Below are 19,784 nucleotides of genomic sequence, written 5' to 3'. Positions count from 1 at the left end.
CCCAAGGACACTTCAACATGTTGGTAATCAAACCAACTCTGATACACAGCATATCAACCAATTCAACCTTTTGGAAGGCTCCACTCAGTGCTGTACTAAAACCTGTGGTGCTTTTACCTTCGTAATGACACATTGTGTGGTGGTATATAATCACAAAAACGAAAGACCATAATTTCTCTCCCGACGTTTTTGTTTCACAATACACAAAAACCTTTTGGAAATTCCATCGGTAGCTTTTTGCCAAATTAAACCCCAACAATCCTCTCGCTAATGCCAAATCTAAATAAACACTGTAAGCGCTAAATCTGTGGTGTCAGGAGTCTTTGAGCTGCCTTCAGCAGAGTCCCCATTAATAACAAAGCTGGCCCGTTACATGTCCTTGAGGGGCCAATTCATTAGTTAACTGGAAAGCCCAATCAATCACAATGTATCAGGGAAGAGTGCGGATCATAATTCAGCTCAGGTACAGCAAAGAGAAGAAGACAGGGAGATGAGACCAAGGATGGATGGAAAGAAAGGCAAACAAGACATATTGGCAGCAGGAGAAAGGAAGAGGGATGACTGCAGTGGTAACCTCGGACAGTTTAAGGTGCTATCCGATGACTTGCTTGGGTATTGCAGTGATTGGAGGTCACGTCAATCAAAAAGCCTGCAGTATTTACTTTGGAGACTTTCTAGAAACAGTGAAAAGACCTGCTTGGCAAAAGATGGTAAATGTGAGGTAGTACTTTGATAATAAAGGGGTGATAATTAAGTAACACTGTTAAATAGCCAAAGTTTTAAATAGGTGATCGGCTGCTAATTGGGACATCATGGTGATATTTGACCGTTATCAACATGTTTGGACCACAAACACAAGTTAATAAGCTAACAAGGGTCAAACTAAATGGGTCATAATGGGGAAACACAAATAAAGACTAAGTTTTTTAAGGAAAAGTGTAGTTATATTAATGGTAAAAAGTAATCTGCGAACAAGGTATGGTAATATTGAGATATCGTACAGTAGGTTAATGGTGAAGGCCTGAAAACATGAAAATGCTTCAAAGTCAAAACTATGAATTAACATTATAACGACTTTCTGACATTCCTTTTCTTTCTAGATACTATGTTGAAAATGATACATTTATGTGTCACTTGTTACTTGGAAACACTCATTTAATAACAATGAACTTTTAAATATTACAATGAAGAATCTGTTCCCTTTTGGAACTAATTTCTAGTTGTCTGATTCCCTCAAACGGCATGCCTCTCTGACTGTAGATTCCTCTCATGATGCTTTGAGATGGCAGAGACAAATCAATTGCTCTAATATGGCACCAATACACCGTATTAACTCGTTTTTTACCCACAATTGACAGAAACTATAAGAAAAAATCGATAAAGAAGGGGATCGAAAAGAGGAATCGGTATTGATGAGATCTTATCCATAACTGTTTATTTTTAATTGGATCAAACTGAACATTGTGATTCCCTGGAAACACTGTGTTATAATACAGGGATGTCACATGCTACAACAATAATAAACCATGTAGTTTGAACAACACTAAAACAGTCACAACCTTTCGAACGTTGGCGTGTTGGAAGTGATAGCAAGCAGAAAAATGGCATTCACGGTATAACATGAGCCTATGAACCTTTTTGTTTCACTTCTTCAATGAAACGTTTCTTCGCTGAATTATCAAGGTTCTGTTTCATGGTACAATCTGAGCTATCGATTAACTAGAGGAAGGGAAAGTGTTCCCCTGAGAGTCCAACAGACAACCTCCAGGGGCCGTCCCAGAGGTCCAGGAATGTCTCCTCCACTTGTCTGCGATTGTTACCCGGCCTGCATTGATCTCTCGTAGATCAATGTAATAAAATAGAAACAGGTGTAGTTTTGCAGCCAGAGGGAGCTGCACATTAATCACGGTCCCGCGCCTCGGATAGGTTTCACAAGCAGCTCCCGAACGAACGCCGATTGGTTTAACAAAAATGTTCAAGGCTCATCTGTCCAATTATAAGGCTTTTAATGACTTTCAAGGCTTTTGGCACGGTGGTGATTCAGAAAGACCGGGATGTAGAGCTTCTGCAGTAGCTAAGTGCTTTACTAAAGTGTATCTGTCAGTTAATGGTGCTTTGCTTGAAGATTTCCACAGAGTGAGATCTACCACCGTTACTCCAATACCGCTTCCTGAAAGCAAATGCGCTGGTTCTTACGGTACGGAAAAGGTATTTATAGAAGGCCTAACTATAAACTAAACAACCCAGATGTTTTCTGTTGACTTGCACAAAGCTAAACAAACTTTCAAAATCTTAGGAACTAAAAGGATGTCAAGTATGTCAAATATGAACATTTCAAGAACATATATATAAGAAACCAACTCTAATTTTGAGTAACTTGCTAAAACCAGAATCAGAAACAGGTTTATTGCCAAGTAAGTTAACACATACGAGGAATGTGTCTTTGTGTCGTTCTGGTTTTGAGACGTTTATATCAATCAGCACTGTGGTTTTGGAAACACTCCTGGTCATACTAAATGTGTCACGGTTTGTGAAACAAGCAGGACCCAAATGCAGATATAAACTGAACTTCCTTTATTTCAAGGCTATGAGATAAATGTACAATGACACAAACAGAACACTCACCGCAGAACTAGTCAGGGAACAAGACGAACCGACCAAGACAGACAGACAACCCAGAACTTAAATACACACAAGACTCAATCACACAACAAGACATAGGTGAGGAGGGAGGAGAAAACACAGGGGCCCAGGTGAACATAATCAGACAATTAGACACACCAGGGAAACTAATGACAAGAGGAAAAACACAGGGAAAAGGACCAGACAATAACCCAAAGGAAAACATGACATGGAAAACAGCAAAAACACCCAAACCTACAAAACTATAAACGTGACATAACATGAGAATCGTGACATAACCCCCCCCCTCAAGGGACGGATTCCAGACGTCCCAAAGGGTCTCGGGCGGACGGCCCGGGGGCAAGGCAGAGTTCAAAAAAGGGGAATTCGGGCGGACGCCCCGGGGGCAAGGTAGAGTTCAAAAAGGGGAATTCGGGCGGACGCCCCGGGGGCAAGGTAGAGTTCAAAAAGGGGAATTCGGGCGGACGGCCCGGGGGCAAGGCAGAGTCCATGGAGGGAATCTCGGGCGGACGGCCCGGGGGCAAGGCAGAGTCCGAGGAGGGGTGAAGACCAGACAGCTCCGGAGGCCGGTCAGGAGCCGGTGTCGGCAAGATCCCCCATGGAAGAGGACACAGGACCGGCAGGACCCCCGGCAGGAGAGCAGTCGGCGGGACCTCCAACGGCACAGGACATGGGGTTGGCAGGACCCCCGGCAGAAGAGCAGTCTGCGGGACCTCCAACGGCTCAGGACATGGGGTTGGCAGGACCCCCGGCAGAAGAGCAGTCTGCGGCACCTCCAACGGCTCAGGACATGGGGTTGGCAGGACCCCCGGCAGAAGAGTAGTCTGCGGGACCTCCAACGGGACCAGACATGGAGTTGGCAGGACCCCCGGCAGAAGAGTAGTCTGCGGGACCTCCAACGTGACAAGACATGGAGTTGGCAGGACCCCCGGCAGAAGAGTAGTCTGCGGGACCTCCGACGGGACAAGACATGGAGTTGGCAGGACCCCCGGCAGAAAGGCAGTCTGCGGGACTTCCAACGACACTTCAGTGGGTTGGTTCGCCAACAGAACACAGGGAGCTGGCGTCGGACGGACAGCCAACAGGTCACGGGGAGCAGGCGTCGGACGGAAAGCCAACCGGAGACGAGGTGCTGGAGTCGGCCGGTACGCCGACAGGACTCGGGGAGCTGGCGTCGGACGGACAGCCAACCGGAGACGAGGTGCTGGAGTCGGCCGGTACGCCGACAGGACTCGAGGAGCTGGCGTCGGCCGATGAGTCAGCAAGTGACGAGGAGCCGGAGTCGGGACCATGGTTACTGGAGCCGGCACTGAAGCCGGGACCATGGCTGTAAGGTCCGGTTCTAGAGCCGGAAACATGGCTGTAAAGTCCGGTTCTGGGGCCGGAAACATGGCTATAAGGTCCGGTTCTGGAGCCGGAAACATGGCTGTAAGGTCCGGTTCTGGAGCCGGAAACATGGCTGTAAGGTACGGTTCTGGGGCCGGAACCATGGCTCTTGGGGCTTGAGCTGCTAGCTTGGCCTTGCGACTCCTCCTCTTAGCAGCCGCCTGAATACTCCGTGGACCTCCATAAGCCAGACGAGTTCCAGAATATGACTCCTGGACAGGAGCAGGAACTGGGGCAGAAGCACGGGTTGACTGCAGACGGAACCCACCGAGGCGTATGGTGCCAGGTTGGGAATTGGGAGGCCGGGAGCTAGCATGCCTGGGGCTAACAGGCCGGGAATCACACACAGGGAGGATCTTTGAAATCCAGCCAGGTAAGAACTTCACCATACCTGGTTTCTCTCTAGCCATCTGGCGCGCCTCCGACAACACAGCCTCCCGCTGCTGAACTCCGGGTGCTCTCTTCCATCGATCCGAGCAGTTAGCCCAAAAAAAGGAAACATTTAATAATTCCGACTCGAACGGATCTGCTGGGCCCATTTTTCAGGTCGGTTCGTACTGTCACGGTTTGTGAAACAAGCAGGACCCAAATGCAGATATAAACTGAACTTCCTTTATTTCAAGGCTATGAGATAAATGTACAATGACACAAACAGAACACTCACCGCAGAACTAGTCAGGGAACAAGACGAACCGACCAAGACAGACAGACAACCCAGAACTTAAATACACACAAGACTGAATCACAAAAAAATACATAGGTGAGGAGGGAGGAGAAAACACAGGGGCCCAGGTGAACATAATCAGACAATTAGACACACCAGGGAAACTAATGACAAGAGGAAAAACACAGGAGAAAGGACCAGACAATAACCCAAAGGAAAACATGACATGGAAAACAGCAAAAATACCCAAACCTACAAAACTATAAACGTGACATAACATGAGAATCGTGACAAAATGTTGTCTTTGGCCAAAATGAAGATTAGCAGTAAGACCAACTCTGAACATAAAGAACTTCTTAAAAGTAAAACTTATAAACACAAAGGAAACTTTAACCTATTCTCTAAAGCACATTTGAAAGTGTATTAATTCACTGTGATATTATTACATAATCGTGTTTGTGCTTTTGTTCATGTTGGCATGAATGACCAGGATTAGGCAACCAAACAAGATAGAAGAGACATGAGAGGAAATAGAGTTTAAGAGAAGACCTTAACATCTGGAAGTAGGACTTTTTCCTAATTTCATGCTACAGAATATGCAGTTGTTGACAATTTTACTCTAAATATGTAATAAATAAATGTACATTTTAAATTGTAATGACCATGTGCTTAAATATATCATACACATGTAGCCTACTAAACAAGAAATGTGAGCTAGGTCTATCTGCAGTTTGCAGAATCCTTAAAAACACACGTATCACACCTGTCAAAAGCTTCAACACATGCATACACTCAAAGGCGTTTTCAATAAGTCGAGCTGCTTCGTCTTTTAGTGAGGAAGTAAAGTTAGGTGGAACTGAAATGGGATTACATGGTGGACCTTTTTCACAGCAGATATTTGGCTTGTCATTGTAGGACCAAAACAACTATTTTGGTTAAATTGTGAGCTGGTGTTAGTATGGTGCGTGCTGGCTCAATGTCCCCACTCACTGGGAGACTTGATGGAGATGGAGAGTGCGATGTCAATTAGGATGCACACGCCCCCACAGTCTGGATAGGATAATTAGGCAACAAAGGTGAACCCTGTGTAGGTGGACTGTGGGTGTGCAGCGGCTTTGAGGTCAAAGTTGACATGCTTTCGGGAGTCGGATTGAACATTTTCCTACATTTCCACATAGTTACAATGCTAGGAGTGGGAGTCGGTGCCTATGCTGTTTTAAATGTGTTACATTAACATGTAACCTTAATGTTTTAACTTAACTTGTTATCACTAACAGGCATTTTTTATACCATTTTTACTATCCTCACACATTAGAAATTCAAAGTTGACTAACTTTCTCCTGCATGAGAACCTCATATCAAATTCATTACACCAACGTTTAAATGTAGCACACCAACCTTTACTTTTACCAATTTGAAAGGCATAGATAGTGTATAAAACAATGATGATACAAAATGAATACCTGTCTCTTTCATGACAAAACTACTTCAAAATGGGTTTATTGAATAGTGACTTATACTTTAATGCTCTCAATTATTCCTGTGAGAGTGTCACTTTTTTTTTGTATTTGGATATCTCATTTTGGTCAGGAACTCATTATCCTTTTCAGACCAAGCTGAAGCAAAAAGAAGGATTGAATGGACAGCATTTGAATGGGAAATGAAATGAATGGTGTGGACACAGAGGCCGAATACGCTCTGGAGGGCTTGCGGAACTCAACTGGAGTGAGGTTTTTAATCTAGGGCTGCATTAAATTAGGGCCAGAAAGAAATGGCAAACCGAATATTTTAACACAACCCACTGTGCGGCCATCTTTGCAAAGTGTTGTTCCCATGTTGGCATTTCTCACAGTAATGTGTATGCTTTATGGCCTATGATCTCCAATCTTTCCGAATGTTAAATGTGAAAACTGGCAACCGCTGAGGTACAACAGAGCAGCACAGTGGATTTGTCCGTGTCAAGTGAAGCAGTTTTTGGGGAGGTGAGGCATTGTTTTCCTCTCATCGGGGATGCATTGAGTAAATCACGGTAACTGGGGGGGGGTGTCTTCCCCTTTCATCCCTCCTCAAATGACCGCCTGTGTGCCAAAAAGCCTCCTGTACCAATCATGAGCACATTGTTGACCTTCAGCAGATATGGCTCGCCCCAGGTTAGTCAGGTGTTGAGGGGAAATGACAGCAAATAGCATGAAACCAGAGAAAAACCGGTCAATGGTTCCATCATGACATTCATACCAGAATTACCCTGAAAGGAAACGGGAACCAAACATGTTAGATGTACCATGGTTATGACATCATATACTCACAGAAACATTGTGTGACACTGCTAACATACTGCTGGACCCATGCAGGAAGCATCCACCCAACAAATACATATTTTAAAGAGCCAAACCAGTGTTTTTCGGTTTGTTTGTTTGTTTGTTTGTTTGTCAGCGGCATTCATGAAAAACTGCTCGCCTGATTTGTTATGAAATTTAGTGTTTAGAGTTGAGCATTAGCCAAGGAAGAAGCCATCACATTTTGAAACCTTATCATTGAATGACCTTGACGTGGCTCCACACTCTTCGATTGTCCTTGTAGTGACAAATAAGTGCTTTACATCACTTTCCATTTGAAAACGGTTTCTATTAATCAAGGCAAATGATTTTAGATGCTTTAATTTGCTCTTTTAATGATCCAGCTCACTGGTCCACATTACATCATTGTCAGAATTGAATGTAATGTGGAGATTAAAAACCAGCTTGGTGTTTTAGAACTGATCTGTCATTACGTTTGAGGGACTCTCAACACGCATTTTAAAAGAATATCAAAATGTAAAGTCCTGATGAATTAAGATGATTAACTCTTTGTCCCTGATATGGCTCTTAAAATAATTCCTACATGTTCGATAATGCACCTTCATCGTCTTTTGTTATACCCTCCATGCCTGTTCCTCGTCATTCAAGCTCCAAGGCCTCTGAAGGCTCCTGCCCCGATGATAGCAATCGGGTTCTTTTCTAAAACTCGACAAAGAAACTGACCTTCAAGGTGAAAGTGATGGAGTGTCTTATGTAACTGGCACAAAAAGGATGCAGACTTGATGTTAACTGTGATGGATTAAACAACACCATATCATGAATCTGATTAAGTTACAATAGTTTGCTAAATATTCACCATTAGATAAATGAACACGGACAATATGCAGTTGAAAATGGTGCCAGATGGAAGAAGTAAAAACCTATTAGTATGATCCATCCAATTCAGCTTATACCAGTCAAATGTGTTATTTTTAGGAAATGCTTTAACCTGATAGATCATGTCCTTAGGCCGCAGGTGTTCCTGATTCAAATGTGTCACTTCACTTAGGAAACTGAAATCCAAATAAAATCACTTTTTATCAGAAGGACTTTTGAAACGCAACCATTAGTTTTGAAGTCATGAGGAACTGTGAAATAGTTATACCCCGGTTGAAAAGACTACACTTTGATCAGCGGTAACAAGTTTATGTTAAATATCATTGGAGCTTTTGGTTTGTCCATTCCCAACTGTTGTGTAGAATTAACCATAAGAGTAATGACTAAATGAATGATCACACTAAATGTCTTTGTAGAAACATGCAGCAGCATGCTGGGATAAATCTCTCACGCTAAATGACGCTTGACATTTGTTTTACATAAATCAACTAAGAAGCAAAGAGATTTCTGCAACAGCTAATTCTTTAATGCAATATGGGTTCGCAATGAAGACATGTCCTGGTAATGCAATCCATGTTGAGCACAAAGGATATGGCTTTGTAACCTCAGGTATAATGTGCATCCAAACAAGCATGTGTCTCCGTCAGCTACTAATGTATTTAAACTAAGATACATTTATCTCTGGTAGTTATGTAAGTTATCTCTCTCTCTCTCTCTCTCTCTTTCTCTCTCTCTCTCTCTCTCTCTCTCTCTCTCTCTCTCTCTCTCTCTCTCTCTCTCTCTCTCTCTCTCCCTTGGGTAAACGTCCAATTTAAAAGGGGATTATAATTATCTTCATTGTCGACAATTGTCATTTTGACTGAACTATTCTGCTGTGTTGGGACAGTTCAGACCAGAGCTAGCCAACAGTGTAGCAAAGCCTTCACCCACTAAGCTGTATTTGAACTGATGACAGATTAGATGAGTGGAGATGAAAGTATTCAACGCAATGAATGCTTTTATAGTTTGTGGCCCCTTATATCAAGAGTTCTTATATCCCATCATCATTGGACTTTTAAAAAGCACTATTATTTAGAGCATATCAAATATCCAGATATGCACAATACAAAATATAAATATATATCTATCTGAATTTCATGTACACTGCAAACCAAAATGTTCACAATATTTAAAAAGTTTAAATTCTGTAAACATGCATTTCCCCAAACGTTTTCGATACCTTCAATATTTTGAGTACTTCAGAAATGTTCAAAGTTGAACGGATCCTTTTTAATTGACTAGGTCTATTTTTGCAGATTAAGTAAGCTCCAATTCAATTATAAAATAATGCATGCAGTGTGAGAAAAAGTTTTTAGAGAGTACTTGTCCATGGACAAGTGAGTTAGGCAATTTACTTGTCCGAATACATTTTTCACTTGTCCAGAATGGACACAAATTGGGGCCACTGGAATCTTCTTCTTCGCCATCGTATTTTACATTTTCCCACGGTTTTTACGACACCGCTAACGTAAGTGAGCGGTAAGATTTTACTGCATCACACATAGGGTTGGGTATCGTTTGGATTTTAACGATTCCGGTTCTGCTTTTCGATTCTAGTCATTTTCGGTTATCGATTCCAGTTCTTTGAGAGGGTAAAAATAAGTCCCATGACAAACTGGGAGAAAAATATATTTATGAAAACATTAAGTCAAATCTGTATTCCTATTTACGAATCACTTCATACTGTTTAATTTCTTACGGTTACTGAATACAATTATATAAAAATAATCTTTGCATTGTTTAGTTAGTTCTAAGTGGTGCAGTTTGAGAATGTACAATTGGCCCAGTCTCCTCTGATGTTACACTGCAACCTGCCTGTGAGACAGAGTCCAACCACACAGTCTGTGTGTCCAACACATGTCCTGCAACACACATGCTGTAACCTTCCTGTGAGACAGAGTCCAACCACACAGGTCCAACACATAGGCCTAATAATAATAATAATAATAATACATTATATTTATAGCCTATAGGCCTAGCGCTTTTCTACAACTCAAAGATGCTTGCACGCTTACACATATCCTGCAATACACATGCTGCAGCTGCCCAGCTGCTCACTGTTTGTAAAAGTAAATAAATAGTATTTTCATTTCATTAATGTACTTTCTATACCCTGCTTCATAAACAATACTGACATCCCTGTGCTCCTCCGAGTCTGGGGGTCCGAGGAAGTGAGTACAGCGCGAGGACACAGGGAGGCTGCTTCACTTCATAAAGGAAATGAGGGTCAATATTAAAAACACCATCATTATGTGTTAGAGAAAGAACATAAGAAAGTTTGAAAAAGATGAGGCTGTTAAACGGGCAGGGGATCTGCTGTGTGTAGAAAGAGAGAGAGAGAGAGAGACGCTGAGCTGCACCGTGCAGCGATCAGCTGATACGGAGCATAGAGAGAGAGAGCTGCGGTCCGCGGGGCTCGGCCTCGCCTCCTGTCCTCACAACTCTTATCAATCCCGGGACCGGACAATTGTTATTTGTTCCTACTCGGAACCAAGTTTTGCTTCCCAACTCTGCCACTGTGCTACACTTCCCGCCCCTCCCCGCCCCGCCTAACTGTTCAGAAAGCGGCGAGATGCATTTCCTTAGGAATCGACAAGCAGAACCGAAACTAACATTTCTAAACGAACAATGGCGGACACGTACAATTTGTGAATGAGTTCTGCCTTTTGTAAACTGAATTTATCAATAATTTGTCAATAAATCAGGGCGAAAAACGTCACTTGTCCGCCGGACAAGTCAATTGAAAGATCTACTTGTCCAATATTGTAAATAACATGTCCCGGACGGTGGAACGTGTACTTTTTCGCACACTGGCATGTGTCTGTATGTCATCCGCATATTTAAGCTCTGAAAACAGACTCAAAATAATAAAGTCAATCAGTTGCCTTCATGTCTTCTAGCTCTGGTCACTTGTGGGGGATTACAGTGCAGCCTTGTGTCTCTGCTTCCCTGTGGCTAGGGTTAGGGTTAGGGCTAGGGTTAGGATTAGGGCTAGTCCAAAGTAAAGAAACACTGATTTAAAAGAGGTATATACTAGGCCTTTGGCCAATATGTTTTTAATTAATCTCTGACATAATTATCCAGCACCAATCCAAAAGAAACCTCAAACTTGAGACACATTAGGTGCTGGAATAATTGAGTGAAATGTACTTGCATGGAATGGCAAACAGAAAAGAACACAGTGGTAGATTTCCAGATAATAGCCCTAAATCTCTGAAATGGCATCTATCTCTTCATTCTTAGAGAGAGAACCATCCAAAACATTAGTAGGATTTAAATGAACTAGAATATCAGAGTGTACACTTCCTCTCCTGCCTTTTTGGAACAAAAGCCTCCATTCTCAGTGATGCTCCTGCAGTGCAGTAACACTCTCTCTGCTCTTCTTAGCTCACAGCGCCCCTTGTGGCCAACTCCACACATAACACACACCTTCCTCCTGTTCCAGCACTGCTGTGCAAACCTTTTTCACTGCAGTTACCGCACAATAGACAAGCTTTACACCAAACAACCCCAATCAGATAAGAAAGTTCTCTGTGGTGGGGCGGAGATGTTACAGTTAGGATGCAAAACAGAACGCTGACATGGCAACAGCTGAAGAGGGGGGGGGGGGGAACCCAGCAGGCTCCTCATGCATTTATCACTGTGAACAAGTTTAGTGAGTCACCGTCAAAATTAAATATACTCAGAATTCTTGTGATGTAGCCCTTGCAGGAGTTTCCAGGAAAAGAACCAGCCAAGTCACGCTGTAAGAAAGTTTGGGCTGCAGAATACACTTTTCCAGCCAATCCCAGTCTCTTTTAGGGGAACATGATCTCAGATATGACAGAGGACGATGCGGAAGAGAGACTGAGCGTTTGGGGGGGCGGACGTATCCGATTCATACCCCACCTCCCACCGCATCCCCTTTTTAGTCCATAACTGACAGGGTATTAATAATTAATGTGGACAATTCTCTGGCGTCTGCATTAGTCATACTTTCTGCTACTTGGGTTCCCAAAAGCCCCATAGCTTGGATTAACACAGAAAAAGATAAATGTGGATTTTTAAAACCCTAAATTTCAACGTGGATAAATGTTTGATAGGTGCCTTTAAACAGATGGAGGGGTGATACCTGAAACACGATAAGGCCTGTGCCAAGAAAAGCTTAGAAGCTTTAAAAGTGAGAGCAAATTCAGGATGTTTAGACATGGAAACAAAGCAAAGAGAGCAAGAGGTGATGAGGCTGCATTAAGATGGGCAAACTTGGTAATATTACATAGTTGAAATTAGATTTTCTGAAATGTTCATCAGGTCTGAACCACACAAGCAGTGTTTAAATGTTTTAGACTTTCGTTTTGCCTGAATTAAGATTTTAGCCTAAAAAAACACATTAAAACAAAAGATGGTGAAAGGAACTGCATGACCTAAGATGCTTTCATGGCCTTAGGTGTAGCAAATACAAATTCCCCTGTCAGCTGCCTAGAACTAAACACTAAGCAAACATGTATTACGGTTGAAGGATAGCTAGTGTTTGCACATGAACCGAACAAAGTACAGCATTCTGTCACTTGAGTCTGCCCAACACTGAGCTGCCACACAAGCCAACCTGTGCTGTGGGAAAGGAAGAGCGGGCATTAAAGGACTCGCCAGTTTCAGAAGAGGAATCTTTTGTTCTTTCAAAGTAAAGCAGCCTTGAAGAGCTAAGAGGACGTTAACTAAAATAAATAGGGGGACACATTGCAAATAGGTGCTGATTTTAATACCTTGATTTCAACATGATTATACAAGAGAAAATTAACCAATATACAGGAGATTTATGACCGATAGAAAATTGTATTTATTATACTTTCCAAGATACATTCTATTCATTTGTAATGTCAATAAACACTCATAATTTTAACGTAACAATACCTTTTAAATAAGGACCGGATAGAGTTAACTTGATAAAAAGAATTCCGAAATAGAACCTGCCTTGACAATATAACCTCAAACTAAATAAATTAAACAAAACAATTATTTGAAGCCATTATGACCGAGCATTTTCTTTTTTACTAATATTGCACATGGTGTTTTATGATATGATTCTGCCTTGATCGAACAATTTGGAACTTCAATTCAATGAGCATTTCCTCGTCCCCTGCAACATGTTCTCCATCCCCCCAACAATACCGGAACCATATCAAGTTTAATGCACATTTATTTTGGTTGCATAATGTTAATAAGAAACCTTTTACAAGATACTGTGGGCGATATAAGAATAAGGAAACTGCTGGAAACTTCACAGACTCTATCAGGCCTCGGCTTGTCGTGCGACACAATAAAAAGGAAACATCACAGATCACATTTCACAACCCTTCGTCCACGTCGGGTCTAGTTCTCAGGAACAAGAATCCTTGAATCGACTCAACAGTCCTCAATTAGCCTCTGATGCATCGTTCTATCAAGTCCTTTCCACTCTTCGTGTATTATTCTCTCTGAATAATACCAATAACTCTTTAAATAATCCTGCATAGAAAAATAAATTAACTATGTTGTTAAATTCTTTTACTACCAATTGAGAGCTGTTAAGGGGGGGGCGGATCACCGATTGAATTATACTAGCGGTTCGTTTGACAATTCTGGCTTGTAGTCTCTTGTTGATGACGTTCCGTCGCACAATGTGTGTGTGTGTGTGTGAGTGTGTGTGTGTGTGTGTGTGTGTGTGTGTGTGTGTGTGTGTGTGTGTGTGTGTGTGTGTGTGTGTGTGTGTGTGTGTGTGTGTGTGTGTGTGTGTGTGTGTGTGTGTGTGTGTGTGTGTGTGTGTGTGTGTATATGTGTTTGTCCTTCCTTGTAATTTACAAACCAGTCCCACAGATACAAATAATGTAAGACTTACAAAATAAATTCCAGGTTACGCTTACATGGCAAGCAGCTTTGTAATTTTTTATCCTCGGGTTTGTCATTTTTCAGAAACAATGTCCTCTGACAGTGTGTGTGCCGTTTCACCCAAAACATACATGTAGCAAGTTTGAAGAGAAACACAACTCCATTCTGAAGACACTATATTTAACATGGCTCCGTACACAAAGAGAACAAGTCATGAAATCATTCCCCAAAAAAGAGTTTTGCAGCACCTACATGGAGCCTCCTGGCAAACAGCAGGTGTTCTGCTAATGGAGGGTAATCCAGACAAGGTGGCAGACAGTCTGCAGCCGACTCCAGAGGGCAGCCCCAAGAACAAACAGATATCCCCGCAAATAAAAAATAAAAGCAAAGTAGCATCCATTGAGTCACCAACTCTAAATCTCATCCCAGAAGCGGTGATTTAGGATACTTTCCAGAGCAAAAGAACAACAAGCAACGAGCCCTCCTTTTAGTTTTTTTTCTTGTTTCTGTTAAAGGGGGATTGAAGACGGCGAGGGATATTCTCAAGCACTGTTTTCAACACCCCATCGATTTGGTTGGAAAAACAAAAGGAGGAGAAAAAGAACAACGAGAAAATCTAAAAAATAAGAAGATAAGTACCCATTTCAATAGCAGCAAAAAGAGAGTATGACTGTCTGGTTGCTTTTTAGGGTGTCCTGCTGTATTTATGTGGGATTCGTACATGTGTGAATAATCCAAAAGGTCTTTTACTGTGAAATAGATCCACGATGATTTTAGTAATAGCTTTTGTGATGTGGAGCCATTTTGTCCGTCTCTGCATTGGTCATTAAGGACTTCCAGAAGGCACTTTTTCGCTGTGTGTGGGAGTGTGTGTGTGTGTGTGTGTGTGTGTGTGTGTGTGTGTGTGTGTGTGTGTGTGTGTGTGTGTGTGTGTGTGTGTGTGTGTGTGTGTGTGTGGCTGCAGAGAAGACAGAAATAAAGAGATCGGGGGGGGGGGGGGGGGGGTTGAACAGTGTGTGTGTGGCCAACGGGGGAGAAAGAACCAGAGAAAGGCAAATGTGTTGTGTGTCTGTCTGCCTGCATGTGTGTCTGACCTCCTTGTGTATGTAATCAATGCACTAAATCAAACACAACAATCCCTACATCTTACTCAGCGCAGTCTGCTCCTCGAGCACCTGTAGGTAATCAGGCGTTCCTTGGAGCTTGGCTTTGAGCTCGTAATACTCACTTTTTCTCTGCTCCACCACGATCTTACTGTGGTTCCCGCCTATCAGCGACTTCTTCATCTTTTTATCCTGCGTTTTTTCCGGGTAGCGGATTTCGTACCCGCCCATCCCGATACTGTTGAAATCTCTTTTGCTGTCCAGGAAGTTCTGGATAAACATGCTGGGCTCTCGGTGGGGGAGGAACTCCTCGAGTTCGTCGATGGTGCTGAGGCGCTTGTTGCGCTCCAGGGTGGAAAGCGAGTCTTTATCCTTGTCGGCACTGTTCCGCAGGATGATTTTCTGCCTCTGCGAGTCTGCGAACTTGAACCCAGCGTCCATGTCCGAGGAGCGTCCGATCCCGCAGGTGTGGCTCTTGCCCATGTGCTCGATGGTCTGGGGGATGAACGTCTCGCCTCCCAAGTCGTCTCCCGGGATGGAGCCTTTCTTGCCAGATTTGTGACCGTGTCTGCGGAGCTGCAACGACATGGAGCCGCACTCTTGATTCCCAAGCCCCTCCTGCCTGCCCGCTGGTTTTTTATTCCGCCTCAGGACAAAGACTAGAAGGCAGAAGGCCACAAACACAGTCACGATAAGCACTACGAGGATGCTGAGGATCATGATTGAGAGAGGCACAGGACCTGCCGGCGGGGCTTTTCCAACTCCGGCAGGCAACACTGACGTCAACATAGGGGTGGGGCCAGTGAAAATAAATGGAGGTCTAGCAATAAGCTTAGGACACAGGATCTCATTTTTCAAGAGACGCAGCTCTATGTTGGAGAACTGCACAGGAGAGGCACATTTCACCTCTTTGGCAGCCACTCCATCATTCAGCTTTTCTAGCCAGAGTTTAAGGGCGACAAGATCGCATGAACAGTCCCACGGGTTCCCTTCTAGGTCTATCTGGGTCAATGTTCGCAGCTGGTCCAAGACACCACTCACTGGTAGGGTCATGAAGTGGTTGTTTTTTAGATTCAGCCTGGCTAAAGACACACCCGCAAACATGTAGGCAGGGAGACTCCGCAGTACATTGTTGTTGAGGTACAGGAGCTGTAGGTTCGGCATAGCATCAAATGTACCCGCTAAGATTTCTTTTATGGCATTGTATTCCAAATATAGGTACTGTAAGTTTGTGAGGCCCAAAAACATCTCTGGGTGTAACTGTTCCAGCTGGTTGCCATTTAAATACAGTCTCCTCAGATTTGTGAGGTTAGAAAAAATACCTTTCTGCACTGTGACAATTTGATTGCTGCCAAGATGGAGCAAATCTAATCCCTCAAAGCCTTGGAAATCAGCCGGGCTTATGTCACGGATGTAATTTCCACTCAGGTGAAGTTTCTTGGCATTTGGGGGTTTGGGGATAAGATCACCTAAAAACTTAATATTCCTCTCCTGACAGCTGACGCTGATGCCAAAGTCAGAGGGGTGGGCTTTACAGCTGCAGGGCTGTGGACACGTCAACGGAGGGGTCCGTGTTTGAAAGGAAACAATCTGGCTATTTCTTCCAAAAGGGGGTAAACCGGCCACAATGCCATTACCATAAATCTTGGATGAGTCAGTGGCTTTTGGCCCTTTCGTTGCCAGAGGAGCCACAGTGGTTGGGGACATTTTTGAAGGTGACTGCCCATTATCAGGCGATGCAGGTGGCATCCTTACATCAAAGTCACTTCCTGTTCCCATGGGACAAAGCTCCTGCTTGTTGGTTTCTTTCAGGAGTCTGCCGTACAAGTCACTTGGTGTTTCACATATGGCCTCTCCGATAAAAATGTTATAGGGCATGTTTTCAAGCCATGCCTTGAGAGGTGCTAAATCACAGGTGCAGTTCCAGGGGTTGTCGTCCAGCTGCAGCTCTACTATTCGCCCAATATGCTCCAGAACCCCGATGTAGGGGATCTTCTGGATCCTGTTCCCCCGTATGTCCAGGTGTGTGAGTGAGGCAAAGCGGAATATGTTGTCAGGGAGTGCCTGTACCAGATTATCATTGAGAATGACTACTTTTAGCCTGTGCAGCTTGTTAAAAGCTCCCTTTTCTATGTATTTGATCAAGTTGTAGTCAGCCTGAAGGTATTCCAAGTTTTCTATTCCGTAGAAAGTGTCGGCTCGCAGCACCTTCAACTCATTATTGTTCAGGTGCAGCTGCTTCAACGCACTCATCCCCATGAACGCTCCACCTTCGAGGTTCTGCAGCTTATTGTTCCCCAGCTGCAGTGACACAGCGTGGGTGAAGTTGAGGAAGGAGTTAGGGTAGAGGATTATTAAGAAGTTGTTTTGGAAGTTCAAGTGGTACAGGGATGAGGCCGGCGGGAGGAGCTGCGTGGGCCGATAGACGGTGATCTTCTCGCAGTTGGCGTACAGCACGTTTTCCACGGACATGCAGGAGCAGACGCTGCAGGTCTCCACCATCAACTCCGAGGCGGACGGGTCTGCCATCTGGGGTCCGTCCGACATGGGGGGGGAGGAGAGGGAGGAGGAGAAGGAGCCGGAGATGGAGGAAGAAAAGGCTGCCAGCAGGAGTACGAGCAGCATCTCGCCGGTTAGAAATCCTCCCCCAGAAAACCATTTAGTAACCTTCGGAGAGAAAGAAGAGACAGGTGCATGCACACACATAGGCGCACATATGTGCAAACCAGCCCAGAGACACACACACACACACACACACACACACGCACACACACACACACACACACACACACACACAGACACACACACACACACACACACACACACACACACACACACACACACACACACACACACACAGAAAGAAAACCATCAAAATGCATATTTGATATTGATTACACATAAATTGTAATATTTCATCATTGTCAACGTTTTTTATGTAAAAACAGCATCAGGGACCATAAATATTTTTATGTAAGTAGTACAATATGCAAATTGCCATGCTAATGGTGCACACTTCTAATTAATGGAATCATTGCAGTGAGTAGCTTCGGCTTTGACAATGATTCACCCTCATTATTGATGTTTGATGCAGATTCTCTCTCAGACATCTCAGCATCTTATCCTGACACTCAACAGCGCAAAGCATCGTCTTGCAAAATGTCTAAGACAGCAGCACGACTATATTCGTCACCTCTCAGCATATTCAACATAATCAAAGTTCTATTTCTCTCTCTCTTTCCTCTCATTTGAAGCCAGCCGCAGCGACACTAACCATTCAGGGTATTTAGGAGAGCAACTGTGAGACCAGTGGGAACAGTTGGGACTGTGCCCACTGCTGACATATTGAGGGGGTTTGATAACCTTTTTATCCCACATTGGACACCATGTGATAATAAATAACATCTAGAAATGAAAATAACTCAGGAAATGAATGGAATTGTAATAAATGATAAGATGTTACTCTTACCCAAAGCTGAGGTGGTGGTGCATGCGGCTCCCTCCGGAGACACGGGGCAGCATCGGGGAGACATGGAGACAGACAGTGCTCCCGGCTGAAGTAGGACACTTATAGGGGCGCAACAAGGTTCCTAAGCAGCCCCCTACTTCCCCATGTAGGCTACTGTATATCAACCCGATCCGAGCAAACTGGCGGGGGTGCGGTGGAGATGGAGAAAGAAGAAGGAGGAGGAGGAGGTAGAGAAGGGGGGGGGGTTTCCGATTTCACCCGATGCGTCTCTTGCTGACGGCTTCCTCTTGCTTGTAAAAATCACCCCTCTCGCTCGGTCCCCAAGGTGGCTGTGCTACCTCCATGGGAGAGCATTCGTTTGGTTTGCAAGTGGGAGATAGGGAGATAGATGGTGAGGGGAGAGAGGGAGATAGGTGGTGAGGGGAGAGAGAGAGATAGGTGGTGAGGGGAGAGAGAGAGATAGATGGTGAGGGGGGAGAGAGACAGCTTTTACAGATCTTGACAGCGCATCCGGAGACTCCAAGGTGTGAAGAAAGGCGCAAGATGGTCAGCGATGCAGGGAAGTAAGTCTGTCATTCTTGGAGCTTGTTTTGTTTTTTCAAAATTGGATTAGGAGGCAATTGGGTGTCAGGGCACGGAGAGCCAGCACTGCGCGCCTGGCTTCAGAAACGCCCGACCATCCAATGAGTAAACACTGGTTTGTTCGGGGCCAAGTTGCGCACAGGGAGAGAGCTGGAGGTAGGCTTCCATCAGGGTGAGGGCATCAGGACGTTATTCTCCATACAGGCGTAAATCCAGTTCTCTGCAAAACAAAGTGTTTTCTCTTCCGTTTATTTACAGGATGCAAAAGAGGAAATCCAAAGGGATTTTCTTTTGGGTGAAAAAAGGTGATGGAGAAACAAGAGCGGAGAGGAACAGGAGTCCGGAGCGTGGAAATAATGCAGCTATTCAGTGTGCTGCTGTGCACGAGAGGACTGCCAACTCCGCGCGTCCACTGAAGGAGATATCATGGAGATAAATAGTTCTTTCTTTAAAGCCAAAAGAATATCCAGTCGGAGGAAATGGGTTCAAAGAGGAGAGGAGCTGGTGGTGTCCCCCCTCACTCCTCCTGTAGGACAGAGCAGTATCCGTGTCAGGCACTGAAGTGTGCTGGCTCCTTTCTGCAGCCGCATTCACCGAGCTTCCCACACGACTGACGGGGAGGATGCAGAGACGTGGAGGGAGAGAGGAGGGAGGGAGAGAGGAGAGAGAGGAGGGAGGGAGGGAGGAGAGAGAGACCAGGAGAGAGAGAGAGAGACCAGGAGAGATAGAGAGAGAGGAGAGAGAGACAGAGAGAGGAGAGAGAGAGAGAGAGGAGGGAGGGAGGAGAGAGAGAGGAGGGAGGGAGAGGAGGGAGGGAGAGAGGAGAGAGAGACCAGGAGAGAGAGAGAGGGAGGAGAGAGAGAGACCAGGAGAGAGAGAGA

The 19,784-nt window shown here is 44.3% G+C and overlaps 1 protein-coding gene across 8 annotated transcripts in view; it reads right to left on the bottom strand.

The window, feature by feature from the left end:
* The window catches only part of slitrk4 (SLIT and NTRK-like family, member 4), a 140,919-nt gene extending 121,388 nt beyond the window's left edge, over nucleotides 1–19,531 (bottom strand). For 6 of the 8 annotated variants that reach the window (XR_013806091.1, XM_079669347.1, XM_079669350.1 and 3 more), the window contains exons 1-2: nucleotides 18,322–19,531; nucleotides 14,978–17,519 (exon numbers count right to left, since the gene is read on the bottom strand). Coding sequence is in view for 7 of the 8 variants with exons in the window: in XM_079669347.1 (XP_079525473.1) it covers nucleotides 14,978–17,477 (2,500 nt within the window). In the remaining variant the exon portion in view is untranslated. Of the gene's footprint in view, nucleotides 1–11,514; nucleotides 17,520–18,321 lie in introns of those variants that run through there. The other 2 variants (XM_079669348.1, XM_079669345.1) reach the window with 2 other exon arrangements.
* Between the last annotated feature and the right edge of the window lie 253 nt (nucleotides 19,532–19,784).

Source organism: Notothenia rossii (genome assembly GCF_949606895.1).
Source record: "Notothenia rossii genome assembly, chromosome: 3".
NCBI lineage: Eukaryota > Metazoa > Chordata > Actinopteri > Perciformes > Nototheniidae > Notothenia > Notothenia rossii.
The sequence above is the reverse complement of the archived record's forward strand: the minus strand, read 5'-3'. Positions and strand labels throughout refer to the sequence as shown.